The sequence below is a fragment of the Vidua chalybeata genome, chromosome 1 (assembly GCF_026979565.1).
Source record: "Vidua chalybeata isolate OUT-0048 chromosome 1, bVidCha1 merged haplotype, whole genome shotgun sequence".
NCBI classification, from domain to species: Eukaryota; Metazoa; Chordata; class Aves; order Passeriformes; family Viduidae; genus Vidua; species Vidua chalybeata.
The window spans coordinates 133,368,346-133,390,391 of NC_071530.1; the positions used below are offsets into that span (position 1 = coordinate 133,368,346).

General features: G+C 34.2%; 1 protein-coding gene across 30 annotated transcripts in view; it reads left to right on the plus strand.

Moving 5' to 3' along the window:
- Positions 1-22,046, plus strand: part of RIMS2 (regulating synaptic membrane exocytosis 2) — a 448,611-nt gene that overhangs the window by 217,699 nt on the left and 208,866 nt on the right. For 18 of the 30 annotated variants that reach the window (XM_053937213.1, XM_053937235.1, XM_053937218.1 and 15 more), the window contains 4 exons: positions 13,907-13,974; positions 15,666-15,785; positions 17,590-17,689; positions 18,427-18,550. In XM_053937213.1, the coding sequence (XP_053793188.1) occupies positions 13,907-13,974; positions 15,666-15,785; positions 17,590-17,689; positions 18,427-18,550 (412 nt within the window). Of the gene's footprint in view, positions 1-13,906; positions 13,975-14,091; positions 14,301-15,665; positions 15,786-17,589; positions 17,690-18,426; positions 18,551-22,046 lie in introns of all 30 variants that reach the window. The other 12 variants (XM_053936996.1, XM_053937000.1, XM_053937028.1 and 9 more) reach the window with 1 other exon arrangement.

The following is a 22,046-nucleotide window of genomic DNA, read 5'->3' on the forward strand; positions in this document are numbered from 1 at the left end:
AAGACTCTGGCAGGGAGCTCGGAGACCTTGGCAAGAGGTCCAAAACATCTGTGGCTTCAATTTTAGCCTGTGGAAAGCTGTCAATTTTGTACGAGGAATTACAAGTCACAAGGGTTTGAGTTGTGTGATAGTGAAATTAACACAGGGTGAAAAACATAATTTTGGGGTTTTTAAGATAAGGGGTTCAGGGGACAAGATGGAGGGATTTGGGCATGTCCTGACCTTGTTCTTCTTGTCCTCCATGTCTTGGTGTGAAGGTGGAGACACACTGTCCAACATAGATCTTAGGCATTGGTGCGGGAACTGTAAACATGGTACATGTAGTTTTGAGTATGTAATGTGGGAGCCACCCAGAACTCGAGGACAGACTGCTATGGCTTCTGTACTAGGCGGACCACGGCAGGTCAGAGAGAAAATATTATAGATAAGGAAGAAATAAACAACCTTGAAAGCGCAATCACAAGCATTCCAGGCTCCTCATTTGTCTGCGTTCAGGCTAGGGAAGAAAAGACTCTCTACGATCTCTCTTGGGGTCACCCTGACCTAGGAGCCCCGAGAGAGAAATCCAAAGGGTGCCTTTAAACTAGGGAAAGTATTGCAGTCTTGACATCCACCATACCTGGTGTGCTGGTTACACAACAGTTCTGAAGTGTTTGTTACTGGAGTAGACAGCTTCTACAGAAGCTAAAAAGTGCATGAATCTTGGAGAGTCAACTATTTCACTCTGCCTGCTTTAGATGACTTAGCTCCCATTCCTCAGTGTACCCAAGCTGTCAGGATGAGGTCAATGGTCATGTAGGTCTCCTGTTACACTGTGGATTGGTAGCTCATAAGCTATGGCTTACTCTAAGGTATCATCTGGAATGCTTCCTTGTCATGTTCAGGGACACAAAGAATGAAGTATGAAAGTAGCAGCTGCCAGTGAGAAGACCATGGCACTGTACTGGCTCAGGAAGTTATGGTTTGATGCAGGTTGAGACAAGTAGCTGAGTAAAATTGTATCGAAAGTTGTCCTGCTCTAGGATTGCACTCATCCATTTATTTAACTCCCATGTCTGATTACACGATGTTGATTGCATGTGGAAATAAGTATAAAAGATTTGGAAAATAAGTATAAAAGATTTTATGGTTGCAAGGGACATTTAAGTTAAAGGCTTTGAAGGATCCTATTGAACTTCTCTGCTCCCTAGGAAAAGGCAATCTCCTACTAAGTTCTTTGGGTGTGCAGTAGCTGAAATTAAAGACAAAGTGCAGTGAAGTTTTAGTTTCCCCCCACTGGAACACTTTTATACTTGGAAATATATGAAGGTCAGGAAATAGGATTTTTTTAATTGTAAAATTTTGTTGCTTCTGACTTTACTTCAAGAAATAACAAATTCCTTATTATACTTCCCTTATAAAAGAAAGGATGTTGCAAAAACAAAGAAAGAAGAAAGTTACAAAAAACTTCTTAATAACATAGTCATTTATGAAATTGAATGTTGGAACTAGCGAATCTTCCCATCCAAATCATTCTATGAGTCTACGAAATGTAGAAATATTTTTTTTTTGCATAAGATCTCATTTGAAATCAACAAGGAAAAAGAAAAGATGCTGAATTGTGACAGAGAAGCAGTTAAAAATCTGTAACTGTTTACATTGAGATGAGTAGTTTGCCAAAGTTGCAAAGTTGTTATTCCCAAAGCATATCATACTTTCCAGTTCTTTATCGGATTTGACAGAGGATGATCTAAAAAAAAAAAAAAAAAAGGAAAAGCAGAACTGCAATGTCGCCCTAAAAAGTCATTAACTGCTTGTGTTGTGTAGAGTGTATAACTGTGAGCATAGCCAATTCTACATTTACAAAATCCTGTGATATCTCTTTATGTCAACAAATGAATCTCTAGGTTTGCAAAAATCTGTGGTATCTCCTTATTTCAACAAATTCGAGAAAGGGAATTACAGTCACAGTCCATTATAAAATGCAGAATAATAAATGTTAATGGTGTCACTAGTTGTATATTTTCAGTATTACCAATCAAAATTTCATTTGAATCCAATTTTATTTTCTTTTGATAGATATGAATAGGCCAAATTTACTTGCATTATAATAAGCAGCAACAGAAAAATACTGGTGGTTAAAATTATTTCTAATCACTGTAAAATAAGTAAAATATTATCACAGAGTTTTAAAAAATGGCAGACTCAGGTACTACAATAGTCTAATCATAATAAATTTATTATAGCTTATTCATGCTCTGCATTTTTATAATACCTTCACTCTGACAAGACTGCAGTACTTACAGTACAGCAAAGATGCTCTATGCAATTTTGTCTGTGCTGAGCAGACAGAGGCAGAAGAGTGTTTTGGGAAGTCTAAGAAAAATTTGCTGAGCAGTCTTCCAAGGGACTAATGGAGGCATTTCCAAGTGTTCACTGCCAGATTTAAATCAGGGGAATGATTCTTTTGTTGTTTACAAATCAGCTGGCCATATCTGTAAGGTCATTGTTTTGACACCTGTGCCAGCTGTATCCCACACCTGTTTTTTTCACATCTGATTGTTATAGTCATTCATATTAAGAATGCATAATGAAAAGAGGAAGCCTCTTTAATTTAAAATGAATAAAAAAACTCAAAAACCCTCCAATCAACCAAAAATATTTACATGTAATTTTCATATTTCTTGCTATGCTTCTTCATCAAGGACCTTCCGCTTCATACTGCGTAGAGATGAATAAGTAGTTCATAAGTGAAGTGCACAGGTCTTTGGACAAATTATGATGCATTTTCTGTTAGTCTTCTTTAGGCAGTAGCAGGTTACTTCACTAGCAGTTTATCTGAAAATGAAACTGAAGTGGACAGTCACAAGACAAATGTAAAACTTTGGTTCGAAGAGTTGTGTTAATCTGGATAAATTATATTGTCAGTAAGGTGCACACCTAAGGAAATGAGCAAATGAAGCAGGGGAGAGAATGGTTTGAACCTGGCTGTACTACAGCTGTCTTACTCAACTCTATCTGAAGTCACTTGAAGTCTTTTGAAGTATATTGCTTTGTTGACCTTAATACATTTGTAACAAGAGTAAGTTACTGACCTCCCTTTAAGCTGTATATTCTCAATGTTTACATCACAATTATGCACCTTCTGTTTTGTGAATGCAGCTGTTCTACCTGCAGAAGAGAAGGCTGGTCCAGCCTCTGCTACACAATGTGTCTGGTTCTGAAAACCTCTGTGTGAACCAGACAGGTTACATTGTCTGAAGGACTGCTTTGAGCAATGAGAGCCTCCATAGTGTAGGGCCTGGTCCAGTTTAGGAGGCAGAATTCTCTGATGGTTTTGCAAGCATTAAGTATTATTTCTTATCACAAATTTCCAGAAATTTAAACATTAACAAGTAGAGGATGTGAGGGAATTTTCCTTGAAAAGTAGTGGAAAATACTGACCTTTTACTTAAACTCATTCTGGAAATATTTAGCCTCAGGAGATATATTTTTGGGTAATTGTGATCATACAAAAACAAGAGACTGAGATTAAATCCCTTATGTAACTTTTATTACAGCTTCAGCTACCATGAAGGCTATAATTATGAGTGTAGTTCTTGTTGACTGTGGAAAGGTCCCTGAGCAACGTGCTTCTTTATGTATTCAGTGAAATGAAATAATTGCGGAGCTAACATCCACTATTCTTCTGTGGACACTTTTTCCATTGTTCTATATTCTTCTGAAATAACGAAGACAGTGCAAATTACAATGAAAAAATATACCTTTTTTTCATTAGTATTCTAAATTAATTTAAAATGCAGATTGTATCTGTATCTCTCTATTTATTGCTTTACCAATCTTACCCTTAAATCTCCACAACATTTTTTAAACCATATTGGTTTTCTTTGAAGTACATTCTTAGGGAATTTCTGTTTGAAGGAGATTCCATCCAGCTTGTATACATAGACATGAGCAATCTTGGATAAATGTTGGGAATATGATTTTTTTCTGTTTGTTTTAATCATATAATAAAATTTACTGCTTATTTTGTGAGTAGATTTGTATAAATTCTTGCCATTTTCTAAGAATAGGTATAAAGAGCAGGGAAAAGGCAGAACTAAAATCCTAGAAAATATTAAAGAAAAGTCAAGCCCTGTATTTCTTATGTTTGGCACTGAAAATTGTTTGGAATACTTCAAAGTGTTTGATGGTACATCTGTATGTCAGCAGCTCATTTTAGGAGGTTAATTGTAGCATCTTGTTCATTTCATTATGCAGATAGTCCACAAAGAGCAATCCCTTGAATTTAACCCTGACTTCTGGAGAATATTCTCAAAGCACCAGAGCTCTCAGGAGACAAATCATTTTGCATTTAGATTTGCATTTAGATTATGTTCAGTAACTAATAAATGGGGTCATAATATCAAACAATGATATTAACTAGTTACTTATTTAAACTACACCTTTCTTTCTGTGCACAGAAGATCCATTGTGGGAATGGGGGACTTTACCATAGTATTATGAAATATTATACATGAATACATTTGTATAGGGACTAAATAAATGCATGGCAAGGTAAGTCTTGTACCACTCTTACCTTCCGAATATTTAATTTTGCATCCAAACCTTCTTCTTAATGTAATGTGTATGGGAATTTTCCTGCATGTATGTATAAACGTGTATACATGAGCAAAATAACCTTCATTGTGCCGAAGTGTCTTAAAAAATAACCACCATCATTGCTTTTTTATTTTTGCACATCTGTTCTTTAAGCTGTAACCCAGGTGTGACAGATCATTGCTCTGAACTAATTTGATTATACAGTATCACACTGTCAAGCCTGTGCACAGAAGGTGTGAAACTAAATAAGACAGTTGATTATGATTTTTATTTCTGGGATCCACTGGAGTTTCATTTTCAGGTTTTCTGTTCCTCTTTAAAGAGGTAATTAATTTCCTTCAAAGAAGGTGGTTTGACAAAAATAGCATGTAAGCAAACTCAAAACAATAGGTATTTTTACATATAACAAATTACTTTCTTCATCATGACTGCTAAAGGGGAGATCAATAATTAATGATCCAATTACTAGTTTACAAAGGCTTTTATTGCAGTGTCAAGGTGATGAAAAAGCCTCTTGCACTGTTTTTTTTGCTTCCACTACAGCTAACTGAATCAGCAGATGTACTGCATATTTCTAGATCATTTATGGCATGTGTGCTGCCAGGGATAGATGATGCTTTGGACTTACACCTGCTATTAATCTCTTTTTTCTTAAAGCAAATAATTTTAAAAGTAAAGGGAATGTATGTAGTGTCTCCTGCAGTTTAGTTTTGCGAAGGTAGCAGGTTAAAAATTAAACTTGTTTAGACAACCAGAAAGTTATTTTTACTCCACATGTAAAATGTTAGGTCAGGTTTAAAGAAAAAAAAACTGCTATAAATTGTAAAGAAATGTTGTATTTCTTTGTTACACACAGTTTAAAAGGTGACATTTACTTCTCTCTTGATTGTTAGGTAGAATTTTGAAATTTGCCCGTGTCTTTCTGCATAATGTAAACTGAGAATTACAGACAAGAAAATAAATCAGTTTAACTTCTGAATGATGATTTACTATTGAAATACTAGTTGTTCAAATATGTAATACAGAGGATTTTTTAAAGGTTATTTTTATTTCTAATCTGAAATGTGCATTTCCTCATCAGTGATCAAGACATTAAGAGTGAATTTAGAGTCTTCTTCTGTACCCACTGAAAGTTTGTAAGAAATTATTGGTAATACTATGCTTAAAAACATGGACTGGACCTTTTTTTGCATTACTCCTTCCCTTCAGCTGTCCTTGTAGGATAACAGCCATGTCCAAGGGTAAAAGTAAAAATGTATTTTCATCCCAAACAAAATCTAAAAACTGAACAGAAAAAGGCAGCAAGTATATAGAACTTAGATACTGGTTTGGTTATTTTGTAAGACTGTTTCACCTCAAAAAGTTTAAAAGTTTTTCTATTTTTAAGTTCTTATTATTTTTGTTGATGATTAATTTTTCTATTAGATAAAAATAATTATATACATAATTTTTATATTGTTTATCTCTTACTGAAAATCACAAAATGAGTAATTCTTAATATTACTTTTTGGTAGCAAGATGTCAGTGGTGTTGACAGGAAGTAGTGGAGAGAAAGGAAAAAGATGTGATCAATGAAACAGCTGGGTGATCCTCAGTCATGATATATTGGTGGCTGCTGGGCTGATGGTGGAAATTGATTCTAGATAATGATGTGCCTATGAAAGGAGCCATCTCTATGTTAGTAATGTCTCCTTTCATTAGGATTAGCTCTACATGACATTGGGGTTAAAAGATAGGAAATTGTTATGAATAAATATATTTATGCTTCTTTACACTTGAGCTAAGAAGACTTTCCTTCCTGACATGTTCACTATTTCAGCTTTACTTATGGTTGATAGTTCTCTTGATGAAATTAGTACAGCTCTGTCATGAGTACAACTGGCATGTTAAGTCCTTGTCCTTATTTGTGAATTTGATATTGTGCCTCATGAAGAACCCATTCCTTTGCTGTCTTTCTTGGTCTCCTGTTGTCTTCATTTTGCAAATTTGAAGCTTACTTATTAATTAAGATATACTGATTCAAAGTTGCTTGGGGTTATTTTCTGTAATAATTAGTGTTGGCATCAAAGCAGTAAAAATTGAAAGTAAACAAGTACACAATATAAGGGAGGTTTTTTGGTTTTCTTTGTTAGTTTCTTTTTTCTTTTGTTAATAAGTATTAGAAGGAACTATGCATATAGAAAACATTATTATAGGCTCCCTGTCAATGTATGCCCATTACTAAAAGGAATGAAATGCACCTGGTTATGCACTGCCTCTCAAAGGTAGAGAGCTTATTTCTATCCAAATAGAAATAGGGTGTTACTTAGGATTCAGTTCATGTGCATTAAATCCTATGGGCCTGAGACTTGGAGATGCCAGGCAGCCTTGTGGGAGCTACTCTGGCGGTAATTTTGGCACAGTCACAACTTCAGGATGTAGAAAGTGTGTATATCTGCAGAAAGCTGAGTATAGGGTAAGCCAGGACAAAGTGAACTGCATAAACAAATATGTCTACTAATGCTAAATAGAGTTTTCCTGAAGCTACTTATTTCTTCAGTTTAACCAAGCCCTCTTCAGTGAGTGTATATAAAACGGTAATGAAAAGTCTAATGGAAATAGGTACTGAGAGCACACAAAACCCCAAAGCTGTTTCCTAAACTTTGCAGCTATTTCTCACAAATTTTCATAGTGCTCCAATTATGAACTGTCTTCACTTCAAGGGGACTATAAGGCTTGTTTCCAACTGGCTTGTCAGGTTTTACTGTTGCTTCCTGTTGGCAGCAAAGCAGTTGAGTTTGCCTGGACTGGTTTCAAAGTCTGAGGACAGAATTTCTTGTGTGTGTGTGGTTTGGTTCCCAGTTGTGCAGCAACTCCAACACATCACAGAACTGTTGGATTCTGTGCTTCCTTAGCAGTTGTCAAGATGGCTCATTTTTCTGAATCAGGATTTCAGTGATTCAGGAAATACAGGGATTTTCCTCACCTTCTAGATGCCAAATGATTCCTCTGTGCATTATATCCAAGTAGTTGTTAACTTTCAGCAGGCTAGTCTGTGAAAAAGGTTGGGCTCGTTGGGAATACCTAAATGGGCTTTCTGGTTTTAGTTGGTGAGAACATTTTCACAGTATTACACAACACTAAGCTGCTGGAAGAAGGGCCAGATATGAGATTCTTTAATAGGATTATTCTCCCCTGCATTGTTTCCTCTTTATATAAATCCCTCATTCAGGTGTAAGCAAGCTGCTATTGCTGATACTGGTTCCAGGCCTGAGATGGTGAAGAACTTGTGATCAAGCTGTCAGTTGCAACCCTAAGGTGAAGAGATGCATGGTTATAACACACAGTCAGGGAAGATGTGTGAGGTCAGCCCAGGAATACCTATGTGGTCTTTATGGATGTGAATAGGGAAGAAAAAGGAAAAGATGTATTTTAAAAATAATAATGAAAGAGTAATAAATTGGTTTTGATTACTTGATGCTGGGCATGATCCAAAAATACTGTCTTATTGAAACTTTTCAATGTTTTCCTTTGCATTCTGCCTAAAGAACTTTCTTTTTTCTGGTACAGGGTCTAAATTTTGTAATGACAGAAGGAAGAAGGGAAACAGTGAAAATGCCACCAGTAGGGTCAAAAGCATAATTTGAAATAAGTATCTTCCTAAGATAAAATCTTAAAGATAATCAAGCCAGAGAGAAACCCATAGGACATTATACTTAATTAGTTCTTGTTTTCCCTGATCTTATTAAAGTAGCAGGGAATATGTAACACAGGTGTGCAAATCTGAAAAGTTTGAATCCTAATAAGGAAACAAACTGGCAGTGGTAGACTGGGACCACAGTATAAAATGTCTGTCTGTCTCCCATAACTAAACTGTACTTGTCCATTTTCTTGTTGATTAAGTTTGTGTACTGAATTGTATGATAGAGGTCATGGTGTGGCATATAGGGTCACACTTCAGGTGTCATATGAGAGACATAATTGTAAGTGTATAAGGTCATCCAGCTTGTGTACTGAGCTGTGACCAAGTGTATTTGCCATGTTGATATGCTTTCTTTCAATGTATTCCAAGGAAACATATTTCTCAAGATATGTTTGACTAACAGACTGAACATAATTTTGTTTTAGAAAATGTAATTTTGAAGAAAGTATTTTCTGCAATTTAAATCCTTCCAGCAAAACATAATTTAAAAAAATACTTCCAGTAAATATTCTTTTATTAATAGTGCTCCTAAGTCTCAGTTTCAGGAAGAGAACCAGAATGAAATAGACATGCTGAAACCCTTTCACCTTTACATTAGGTAAGCATTTACATCAAGAGTAATATGTTTTCTGTTAAGCAGTTCTTGTAGTAGTTGAAAGCAAGGCTACATAGTTTTTGAGGGTAAACCAGGGTCTTCAAGTAAAATCTTTTAGTAAGATTTTCCCCTGAACAGTATCCCTTAAAACAAAACAAAACAAAACAAAACAACAAATAAAAGAAATTCAGGATATTACTAAGTTCTCAGCGACTAGCCCATGAGGTCCAGAGACATTTCTTTGATAGCAGCATCTCTATTCAATATTTGTATGGTGTCATTGTCATCATTCTTGCCACATGGGTATGCAGTTACCTGCTCCCACCTCCCCCAGTCTCTTCTCTCACCTGCCTTGTGGAATGCAGCACTCTGCTATTCACTAATGAAGATTTATACATTTTTCTCCCCTGCATTTCTCTGTATTTTACTTATTAAATGTCAAAATATATTTCATATTCTTTACACAAAGAACAGCTTCTCTTTTTTTTGCTTTGGTAGGACCAGATATTTCAGACATTTTCCTAATCTGTTCCATGCTGAATGTTGACAAATCTAGAGAAATAATAGTTTCCCAAGAAGAAATGTTGCAATGCATAGTAGGATTTTTCAAAGCCTTCTGCAAGCCCTGCAGGAAGGTGCTTCTTTTTGTAATCAGTGCTCAAACTTCATCAGTGACTGTGTTGGAAAATATTTCTGTGCTTTACAGTCAGCTGTGTGACAGGCAGTGTTGTAGATGTCGGCAAGGCAGCTTTACATCTGCTCCTGCACCAAAAGCTAGAATGTCCCTGAAATGTCCAGAGCTGACAAAACAATTGTTTAAGCACTCATATAATCACCTCCAGGCAATTCTAGCTATGTAGCTCCTCTTTGGAGTCACCCACTGTGTGGCAGTCTGGATGGATAGTATTGTTAACACAGAAAGTAACCTGCTTAAATGGAAGTTCTTAATAGCAGTAGTCCACTTTTTACTTCAGAGACCTTCTGGTACAGGGCTGCACTGGGAGCTGTGCAGTTAGGAGAAGGATATAGACATAGATATATGGGATGTGTTCAGCTCACTGTACCTTATGCTGAAAATTAGCTTGGAGGGGGAAAATACTTAATGGCAAGGTTAAATCATTTGCAGTTTTGAGTAATGACATATATGTTCCATTACTGGCTCAAGTAGTCAGCAGTATGTGTTCAGGATACACCATGTAGTCAGGTAGTCTCCTCAGCCTAAAGTTATATGACCTGTCCTTTTTGGCAATGAGATTTGAATTTGAGAACAAGTTTTTGGTTTATTTGGTTCAAAGCAAGGATATGTTTTTAGTTTACTAAGGGAAACAATTGACAGTTTAGAAAGGTCTTGCTTTAGGTAGAAAGGGCCTGGGTTGGGCTTATATCCTATATGAAGATGTTGGGCACTTTAGAGTGTCCAGATAACTCTGTATGAGTAGAACAGCCAATAACACAGAGTGCTTTATGGTGTGTGCCTGTTTGGAAGATAAATGATTTTGGACTTGACCATGAACTTAAACAGCGTTCAAAAAGGAGTAGACATGCACCTTGTATGTTAGATACAAATTCTGTAATGCTTTCTAAAAAATACTCAATTATTGTATTTCTGTGTGAGAAAGCCATTATAGGAAACAAAAAACTATGTAATAAAACATTAAAATAAAGGGAAACAGAAACTGACTAAAAATCTTTTAAAATATCCTCTAACATTCAAAGTTCCCATTTCTACAGGAAGGTCCCATTGCTGGGGGTTGCCAAATGTAGAAGAAAAAATAATGTTTTCCTCTGCCTTTTTGGTTTTGTCCAGAGAAAATAAGAAAAGCACACTGAACACCAGTAAGGTTACAGTTAGGTTACAAATTAAGGTTACAGTTAGGTTACAAAGGCTTCAGCTTAACCCCGTTTCTACAGAAGGGCAAGGTTACTGATGTGGTTATTCTCTCGACCTGATTAGCCCTTGGAAGCTTTCCATATACACATAGAACTCATTGACATTAATAAGAGCAGACCTCACATATGTCCTTTCCTATATCCAGCTGCACTCCTGAACTCAAAAGGCATCTGAATATTGTTATAATGGCATAAACTAGGATTGTATCTTCCTTAGTAATATATTAGGTCCTTTTTCCATGAATCATGATTTTGATATTATATCTTTTGTAATTTATCAACAAAGTGACATTTTTTCCTGTGCAATTTCGGCTTCATACCCTAAATATATATATTCTCAATAATAAATTATTTTCTATTGTGGATAATTAATTTCTAAGAGAGCAACAAGTGCATTTTCTGGTAGTCAGATTTACAACTATGGTGTCTGTGTTACAAAAGATCATGGCTTAACTTTTATTTTATTTTTTTACTTTTTTTTTTGTTTATTTACTTATAATTTTTTCTTGTAGGCAAAGACCTACATGCTTTACATATATTGCTTTTAATTTTACAAGATTTCAACAATAATTTACCTAGTCAAGATTTTAATATTTCTAGAACTTCCATTGAAAAACTGATGTCCAGTGACTTTATCAAGCTATTAATTTTATTTCAAAAAGTTGTAGGTATACTAAGCCATTCATGTCTGTCATAGAAATGTAATATACTACAGGGCTTCCAGACAATCATCCTTTTATTAACTTGCATAGTATTTATGCCTGTCATTTAGATCAATTAACACAGTATTAAGGGCGAAATCTGTAAGATCTGCAATAGTTTTACAACTTCTAATTTATATTATAATTTTTGGAAACATATGATTACATATTTTACACAGATGAAACCAACCAGTGTTTGGATGGAGTTGTTGCTTATTCTAATTTAATTTTCATTTTATAAATGCCAATTATTTAATATTTACTGCGAGACACAACTACAATTAAAAAAAGCCTTCTACATCTTGTTTGAAAGGAAGGGAAAATGGTCGAGCAAGAAGAGGGAGTGCTTTTATCAGGTAACAGGCTCAATTTTGCAGGTGTTCCTCTGTGCAGCTTTAGTTCCAGGGCTTATCACTTGATGAAGAGTAACTATTTTTGCAAAATGACTGAATCTAATCTTGGACACATACTGTTTGTGGATGCACCATACAGTAATAAAATAAATGGGTAAGAGGACTTGGAGTAAGCAGAAACCAGCTATATCAGCAAATGAGCCTGGGACCAATGCTTAAAGGCCCCAAGGAATTTGTAAATCAGGCAATATGTAGGCTGGAACTCTTGCTATCTTCTGGATATCTCTAAATGTATATTTATGAGTAAGGGCTAGTTCACTGATGATTTCACTCAGTATCCCTTGAAGCAATATCTGGAGGCAAAAGTAACACTGGAAGTTCCATTGCAGAAGTAGTGTTAGCAAAATGTTACTAGCTTTCAAAAGAGTATTTCTTCCCCCTTTGGCAGGATAGCCACACTTTTATCTGTAATACAGGCAAGATGTTAACATTCATTAATAGATTTACAACCTATTTATTATTTAGAAAATGTGAATTAATTGAGGTCTCAAAATAATTTTATGAAGTTACTTTATCACTGTTTTTATGAAAGAAAAGGCTATTTAATATGCTACAAGATCTCTGCAATGTACATGTAAGGGACTAAGTTCAAAGTATCTTTTTGAAAACAAAGCCTTTGTATTTTTAATATTTCCTTCTTTAAAATGAAAATGAGACTTGATTTTTTTTTTCTATACAACATATGCAAGTTTCTATTTTAGGAGGAAACAAGTGAAAAAATTGTATTTCTCATTGTACATATACAATGTATTAGGTTGGACTTGATTTCAAAGGACTTTTCCAACCTAGCTAATACTGTGATACCTCTCCAAGGAGAATGTTTTACTTTACTAAAGCCACTATTATTTTTTTGTAGTTTTATGGGGCTGTATCTTCACATCCTTTCTGTAAAGTTCTCTATACAAGTGTTAAGACAGTGCTAAGACTTGTGAGTTACATTTCACCACCCTACTGATGTAGTTCCAGAGGAATAGTCTGGGCAATGCTGAAACGGGATCTGGAGTAACAGAAATAGAAAAATGTTTTTTGAGGCCTGTATTACGGAACCCTAAACTACTTTGCTATTTTGGTCAAATTTGATAGAAAATGAAACATTTGTTTCCTGCAAATAGTAATATAAAAATATTATGCAGCATTCAGTAGCAAAATATTTTTCATGTAACATGTAGTAACAATGGTGAGGGGAAAAAAGAGAGAGACATAATAGTGCAGAATGTGTGGGCATAACTTACAGTTTAAAGTACCTACATAAAAGAGAATGTTTTATTGAAATACATGAGTCATTCCCTAATTCTTTGGACAGCAGCATTAATTTAGATCTCTTCTTAAACTGTTTTTCAAATCTTTCTTTCTACGTGGCAGTAGACATCAGTGTGTCTGCCATGGAGGTTAAATTCTGACTCTATGAAATATTTATGTTTTGCCAAAAACCTAAACACTCCCATTTGTGTACCTGCACTTACTAGAGTTCATCCTTATATTTAACCAGCAGACAAAGCAAAGTTAATATGCTTTTTATTCTCAATATAGTTTCTAGATTTCTTTTTTCATTTAACTTTCCTTAACATCATCTACTGCAAAGTGAATACAGTGTGCCATTTTTTAAGTATTTTATTGATCTGATTAGAATAAATACTGACTTGTGTTAGAAAAGCAAAGAGATAAGTTCCTTAAGACATGCTGTATTCAAATGCTTTCCCTTCTGGATATTCTATTAGGAATACAATTTGTCTTTTCATTTAATTTACTGTAAATAATTTTATAGGGACAGTTAATAAATCTGGCACAATGATGCTTTGCTCTGTACATAATTTTATGCACACAGAGACACACACAAATGTATCTCCTTCCTCACTGTTTTTTATATTCCATGTACTCTGTTGTTGGAGCCTTAACTTTTTATTGGAAACCCTTTGCAAGTCCTGCTGCAGAGGTTACGAATCAGATAGGATAATCAGAAGTCTTTGCAATTTTACTGTATCTTTGTTTGTCCTTTCTTTCACCCTTCCTTTACTGCACTATCTTGTCTGTCTGATTCTCACAGGAGACATGGATTACAACTGGTTGGACCATACGTCTTGGCATAGCAGTGAGGCATCCCCAATGTCTTTGGTGAGACATGTGGAGCCTTACCATTTAGTTTCCTTTATCATTTTACATTTCCTTGGTTTTATTTACACCTTTGCATGTTTTCTTTTTTTGTATCCCTTTTTTATCCCACACCTATAGGGGACAATCAAAGGGGAAAAAGAAAAACTAGTGAGCAGGCAGTTTTGTCGGATTCTAACACCTTATCCGAGAGGCAAAAGAAAATGGTGTGCTTTGGTGGCCACTCTTTGGAAGAGGACTTGGAATGGTCTGAGCCTCAGATAAAAGACTCTGGGGTAGATACGTGTAGTAGCACAACTCTAAACGAGGAACATAGCCATAGTGAGAAGGTACTGAGATTATGGAGCCTGCATTTTAACCTGCTCATTTGGTCTTTGTTTGCTCTCTGTCACTCATTAAAATAGTGCATAAAATGAAAGATAGGGTGTTTTTAGAGATAATATAGCATTTCTTAAGGTGCAGAAAAGAAAAACAAATGAAAAGTCTTTGCTTGCTTGCGGCTTTTACTGTTTGGCAGCCTAAGAAAAAAACATTGAGAGGCATAAAGGAATGTTGTTCTTACGGTTGCAAATTAGCATATCTTGATATTACCTTAAAGAACAAAGTAATTAACAATAAGGATTCTACCAATTGGCTTATTTGATTTACTATTTCCAAACTCCTGGGGCTGAAATTAAATTAATAGTTTAAACCCCAGGTGAAAAAGGGAGAAAATTGGGTCTCTCTGCACAGAAAAGTTGTTTTTCTTTTTTCCCTTTCACTGTCATGGTTGTTCATTTGTTTTGTTGCCATGTAATTTTTGTGCAGTACTGTGCAGAATTAAAGGCTTTGCCATCTGCTTTGGTATTTTTTATTTTTGCTTTCTGTTTGGTGGAGATTATGATAAATCTTTTTAGAGTTATTAGTTGTAATGGGAGCAGATTTATCTGTGCCTGCTAATTTTGCATGAAATAGAGCATGAAATAATATTTTTCTGTGAGAAAGTACTATGATTACACAAAAGAAAATCTTAACAATTCATTAATTAGGCCAATAGACAAGTATAACTGTGCCCATGTATAGTAATGGAATAATAATGCTCATTGTAACTGTGCTTCATGTGTGAATTAATTATTCCAAGAAAGAAACAGAATATTAAAATGAAGAAATGAAGTAACCTTTTAACAGTATTTTTTAATTTGAATCTACTACTACTGAGAGAAAATAAAACACTAAAAATATTTATTGGTCTTGGATAAAAATTGAAATGTTTGAAGTAGTGGAAAAATAAGAAATTTCTTGTATCAAACTTTCAGTTTGAGTTAAACTTCTTTTCCAGTATTATTCTTATACTAGATCTTTAGCAATGTTTTTCTCAGTACTTAGGTGTGAATTTGTGTGAATCATTGTGTGTGGATAACTATGTGTACTTGTCTATATCTGTCAAATCAAGATTGAAAGATCATTGTAGATGTTTACAAATTGGATTTAGTAAAATAGATAATGTTATTAAATATTAGACATCCATTTTGATGAATGATATGTTCAAATAAATATTTTCCAGCACAGTTTTCTGTCTTTTTTTACATTAAATTTTAGTGTAATCATAATACTTTCATAGCATTTTTAAAATATATCAGCAAATGAAAAGTATTACTGAAATATTTTTCATTAAAATGCTATTCACTGTATTTTCCATTAACACCATATGATAGCATCCAGTAACTTGGCAACCATCCAAAGATGGAGATCGTCTCATTGGTCGGATTTTGTTAAATAAGCGACTAAAAGATGGAAGTGTGCCTAGAGATTCAGGAGCAATGCTTGGATTGAAGGTTGGTGATGAACAATTTTGAAACTAACAACTCTCTCAGTTAAACTAGCTACTTTTATAATTAATTTTGCATTCTCATACTATATAGCATATGCATGCCAATATTGATAATGCCTTATCATTCTCAAAATTACAATATATACATTTTATATTCATTTACCTAGAGTAATTTTGCAGGGTCCTTGGTAGAATTAAAAAATTTGTGTTTTTCTGAAAGACTAGACATGTTTTCAGAAGTTTTCTGAGGATGTCTTCTTAGCAAAGTACGAATTACACCCTTGCTAGGCAAGCTAAGTCCTGTCTGTGTTCTTCTGTATGGAGCACTGCACCATGGTATAACTTCTATTTCCCAAGAAAGAGAAGAAAAGTGAAAAAAAAAAATTATCTCCCTTGAAGACCTGGGGAACATCTGTGAGTTAATGACATTTCAATCCAGATCAGAGTATGCCAGTGGTTGAATTTTTCTCTTTGATTGTTTGATTTGCCACATTTTAAAAACACAAAATGGAAATTTTTTTAATATTATTGGTTTTTATCACAAAATGTACTCTTTTTTATATGTTAACCTCTTTTTCATGATGTAGTGCTCTTTAAATATATTATGAATTATTTCTAGCTCATATACTGACCTCAATTTTGTGTGATATAATTTGCAGTCCCAGAAATGCTAGTACAAGAATGAGTACAAACTATAAACAGTGGAAGAAACAAACATGCATTTATTTTGATTCCATATCATTGCTGTGAGAAATTATTAAGAAGTTTAAATTTTCTGTTCTCTATTTAACATGACTTTTACATCACCTCAAGTATACAGATTAGGTTATTGTCACACCCTATGAGTAAGGATTAAATCAGTGTAGTTATGTATTACATATACTAACATGCTTTGGAAAGATTTTAAATTTTTATTTAATTAATCAATAGTTTTATTTGAAGTCAGCAGAGGAGCCAGTTGAACATCAAGTTTTATATGTTTATTTTTGTCTAATTGCCAGAAAATGCAAGAGAAAAGATTAACAGCACCATTAGAAAGCACTTTTTGTTTAAACATCTATGTTAAAATTTCTAAAATCTCATATTATGAAGATGAACTCTCCAGTGAGATTCATTAATAGTTCAGATTCAAGAGTAACTACTTTTTAATCTCAGTAGACATCTGGAAAGAGTGATTTCCAATAGTTATCCCTGACCTGAATTTTCAATTACATATTGAAAGTAAACTAAACTGGATTTAGTATTACAAATTTTAAATCCTAGTATGAAGACCATTAAGAAACTTCAAGAATTTAGTTATTACTGATTCTGACATGTAAGTCTGATTCTAAGATAAATATTGAGGTCAAACTTGTTGAAGTTCCCTGTAGAGAAATTTATAGTGTGACAAGTGTTTTCATCTGACTTGCCAAGCCAAAGGGAATTTCATTGCTTAGTGTGAACATCCTGAGTTCTGTTACATAAATATATCTTTTTCCAGTTAAAAAATAGTGAAGTGAACAATCAAATGATCAATAACTTACATTGTTTTGGGTGGTAATTTATAACATGAGATACTATGCAGGTATTTGCTAAAATTTAAAAGCTTTGGGATTTTCTATTTTCATTGTTTTTCAATTGTACAAATTGCCAGAATAGCTACAAAAATAATCTGTCATAGCCAAACTTCTATGGTGCTTTTTTTTCACGTGTATATGTGTTACTACATAAAATCGAAGGAAAAAGCTAAATTCTTCTTTCTATTGCCAGAACATTTAAATAATTTAAAGTAATTCTTATAATGTGAAAATACTTCCTATTTGAAACAGGTAGTAGGAGGAAAGATGACTGAATCAGGTCGACTCTGCGCATTTATCACCAAAGTTAAAAAAGGAAGCTTAGCTGATACAGTGGGGCATCTTAGACCAGGTATGTATCTACTATAGATCTATACTGCTGAGTTGCTTTTCTGAAGATGAGAACAAGTGAGCAAGTCTAATTACATGTGAAATTATATTAAATAAATGTGATGAAATACTGCAGAATTCAACCTGACACTCTTACTAGGTGGTGGCTTTTGTGAAATATATATTCTCATGTTGTTAAAAAAATATTTCAACATTTTTGATCATTTTTATACTCAAAATAATATTCTGTTGATGTCCTCCCCAGTCATTTTGTGGTGTATATTTTGTTTAGAGCAAACCAAGCTATGACAAAGGCTTGAGTAGAACCACCTTAGCTAGGAAGCTGCTTCTGTTCCAACATGCAAACCATAGATTGCTACAATAGAGCATGCTCAAGAAATATTAACTATTAACCTAACAGCTATCTGAACCAAGTTGATGAGATATGATGTTTTAGTTATGAATTTTCTAAAGAGCATGTTGGGATTTTTGTAAGCCACAGCTGCCAAAGCAAGTAAGAGCAGCATCTAACTCAGTAGGGGTCCTACTGATTATATTTTTGTTTCACAGAACTTTACGTGTTTGAAGCTGGGCTGCAGAAAACCTGCAAAAACTCAGGATTTTCCTGCATGAAGGCCTCCAAACTTGTTCTGTAACACAGGTTACACAATCCAAAAAACTGACAGTAGAATGGCTTAAATCGTTATTTTAAGTGCTCTCCACAGCAAACTTCCTAAGCAGGGTGTTATTCCTTGACAGGTGATGAAGTATTAGAATGGAATGGAAGGATACTACAAGGAGCCACCTTTGAGGAGGTGTATAATATCATTTTAGAATCCAAACCTGAGCCACAAGTAGAGCTTGTAGTTTCAAGACCAATAGGGTAAGTAATTCCATGTATTTTTATAATAAATATGATAAAATTGTTCACTTTTAGGATGGAGTATATAAAAAATTCATTAACATTGTAAACAGAAAAATCTTATGCAAAATTCTGTAAACCCAAGTGTAGCTAGAATGATAGATCGTGCCAGTAAGTAAAAAGAGATGGTGTGAAATCCTGTGTTCTCAGAGTCTCGGGTATCATCTGGTATTATGGTTAAAAATAGGTTCCCTTCTCTAGCTTTTCAGTTGGTGGGCCGGCCTATATTGGCTCTGAAACTAGTTATACTCCTTGTTGTAATTCTTGACTGTTGATTTTTATTTCTCCATTCCTATTTTTTATAACACATACATAAAATTTTGAGATCATATTTGGTCTGTGAACTGATGATGAACTCTATTTATTGAGAGTCTGCAATGTAGAATTTTCTGTGAAATATAGTATGCTAATGAAAAAAATCAATATGCTTTGGAAAGTCTCAAATCCACATTCACATCACCTTCATCTATGGAACTATTAAATTATTGCTTGTTATATAATACAGAACACATCTGAATGAATAGTTAGAATTGTATGGGACTTTTTTTTTGGTGCTGTACATTGCCCATTTTTATTAACCTTCAAACCTACCTCTCAATTATGTCTAAACTTAATTTTTTCTTGCATAGCAGTAGTTGATTTGTTGTATTGGACTGTGAGTACTTCCCCTTCTTCAACTGTTCTTTTTCTTCCAAGTTCCTACACCCTAAAGGCATATGCATCATGTTTTTAATTCTCCAGTGGAAGTTCCATATGTGGTTACATCAGGGTTGTGAAGAGAGGAATGATTATCACTGATTTTGAAGATATTTACAGATATTAAGAATTTTCTTTTTTTCCCCCAGAATCTTTGGTGATATATAGGACACAACTGGACAGGGTGATAGGTAATATCAACTGGATTCCCTTTTCCATTTTATTTTGGACCAGATGATCTTTCAAGATCGCTTCCAACCTGGACTGTTTGAGGATTCTATAATTACATTTTAATAAATATATGTGACCCTTTATTTTGTATAAAATGCACAGTAACTTAATATAAGAAAACATTACTAAAAATTAAGGAGTACTAAAAAATCTAGAACTATATAATCTGAGAACGGCATTCCAGTGAGGACAACATACGGTTTCAGCTATAATAGAACTTATTGTGTTGGACACATCAGGAACTTAAGGTGTAGGAACTTAATTTGGTAAGACAATTTTAAACAGACTTGATGATAACAAAAAACCAGCTTTAGCTTGTCAGTGAGATGAAAGTTTATCTCCTGCATATGTATGGAATTGGAACCCCTTTAGGGTAATGACTGTATCATCTGTCATGTCTTTAAAAACCTTTGCACAGCTTAGGAGCTGTGGGTATAATAGTAATGCTAAGGGACAGACTACATTACTTGTCTCAGAAAAGGAGGTCTCAAATTAATTTCATACACAAATATTCCATAGAATCTCTCAAATAGAAGTTTATATCAAAAGTTTCAAGGAACAACTCACATCTTGAAAATACCCATTTTTAAAAATCTTTCTGCATTCTTTTCATTGTGTAAAATCTCCTGTATTATTTCTTGTGCTTTTGTATTTTCTGTCTCTTGTTCAGCTTCCTTATCATCCATTATGTCGCTGTCACTTGAGCAGGTAATCTATAATTCCTTAAACCAAGTGATGTGGGCTCTCAATATGCCTTTTTCTGCATAACCACTTGCCTCCTGGTCTGAAGAACTGAGCTAGATCAGTGATAAAAGAGTTGTTCAGTGTATTTGATTCCCAGTGTCAGTTTGCAGTAGATGTAAAAGAGTATCAGTGATGAATGCTTCCTACAAATTAGTAGGTTTTAGATTTTGGTTAGGTGTGTGCAACACTTTGGAGTTTGATATTAAGAGCATCATGTCAGAAATGTTTTTCATGAGGTTAGAGCTGATGAAATGGAAAGACTATTACTTTTTTCAGTTTAGAAGGTTTCAGTTCGTAATCAAATGGACAGTAAAAATTAATAGCCTATGCTTGTCCAAGGAACCATAACTTCATAGGATTATGTTCTTCTCTGGGAAATAAAGTTTCAGTGTATGTACAATATTTAAAAGTTCTTATTTCCTAGATATCAGCAGTGGCATCTATTTCATTAGAATTATTGATGCCCAGTTGAAGGATTTTGCATATGCATTGGGATAAATCTTATTATTTATAAGGAGAATTCCTTGATGGTTTTATGGCAACACTTTAAATAGTGCAAGAAATTTTCAGTTACCAGCAATTAACTGAGCTGAGAACCTGTTTGCATCCTGATAATCTGAGAGCAAAACCAAACTCCAGTAAACACAGTTATTAGTTTTTCTCTTTTTTATGGGCTGAGTGCTATGAAAATGGAAGATGACAAGCTAAGCTGACATGGCAGATAAAATTGAAAGCCATTCTGAAAAAATACCAACAAAACAAAACTTGCCAGTTTGTCATGCAATTTACCACTTTTTTTCATCTTAAAATAAAAATTGATGGCCAAGTTGCTAGTCAGTGTGAGCTGGCTATCCCTTATACACAAGAACTTACTATTTTCTGCCTTCTAATTCTCAGAAACAGTAACTTAAAATGCATGTTATTTTCATGGTTTCTTCAGTTTTGAATTTGGAAGAAATAATGCACTGTGTTTTAATAATTACTCTATACAACTTGTGTGCAGTGGAACATAACTTACTGTGCAAAGTGTTTATGAAACTAATTTTGCTTCTCCTCCATCTGTTTATCTCTATGAGAGTTCCTTGTAAGAAAAGCCATTCACACTACCATGAAATACAAGGATCTGTATGCTTTAGGAGCATAAATGACAATGTTCAAAGCTCTCAAGTTAATTTTTTCAGCTATGTATAGAAAACTCCTATTCACTCTGTTCAGAATGATTTATGTATATTATATATATATAACTTTTTTTTCAAAGTTTTCTTTTCAGACTCATACAGTAGAAGAAATTTTCTTGCATTTATGAGTTAAGTTCAAGAGTGTAGTTCTGAGTCAATTACTAGGCGAGTATTGGATCCTGTTATAAATTCTCCTTATATACAAACTTATATATTTGCTTCTTCAATAGTGCTTGTGATTTTCTCACAAGTTTTGGGTACTAACAACAGAGATTTTTTTCTTGTCTGTAGTGGGCTCTTAGAGCAGTTTTATGCCTTCTGGTTTATTTCAATTATTGGATATTGTGCATCAACTCACTTGGAAAGATTCCTCAGTGTACTTAGTAAAGCTGTCTTTCTAGTAAGTCTTGAAAAATGTTTGGAAAAGATATACTAAAGGTATTCTGGAAAAGCTTTTCTAAAAGAAATAGATAAGTTATTTATGTATCATACTGACTCTTTCATTGTTTGAAACAGTAGATATCACTGGAACTTTTTTCATTTCCCCTTCCTTTTCATTTGCCTTTGTGGTGGGTTGACCTTGACTGAGCACCAAAGACTTGCTCTTC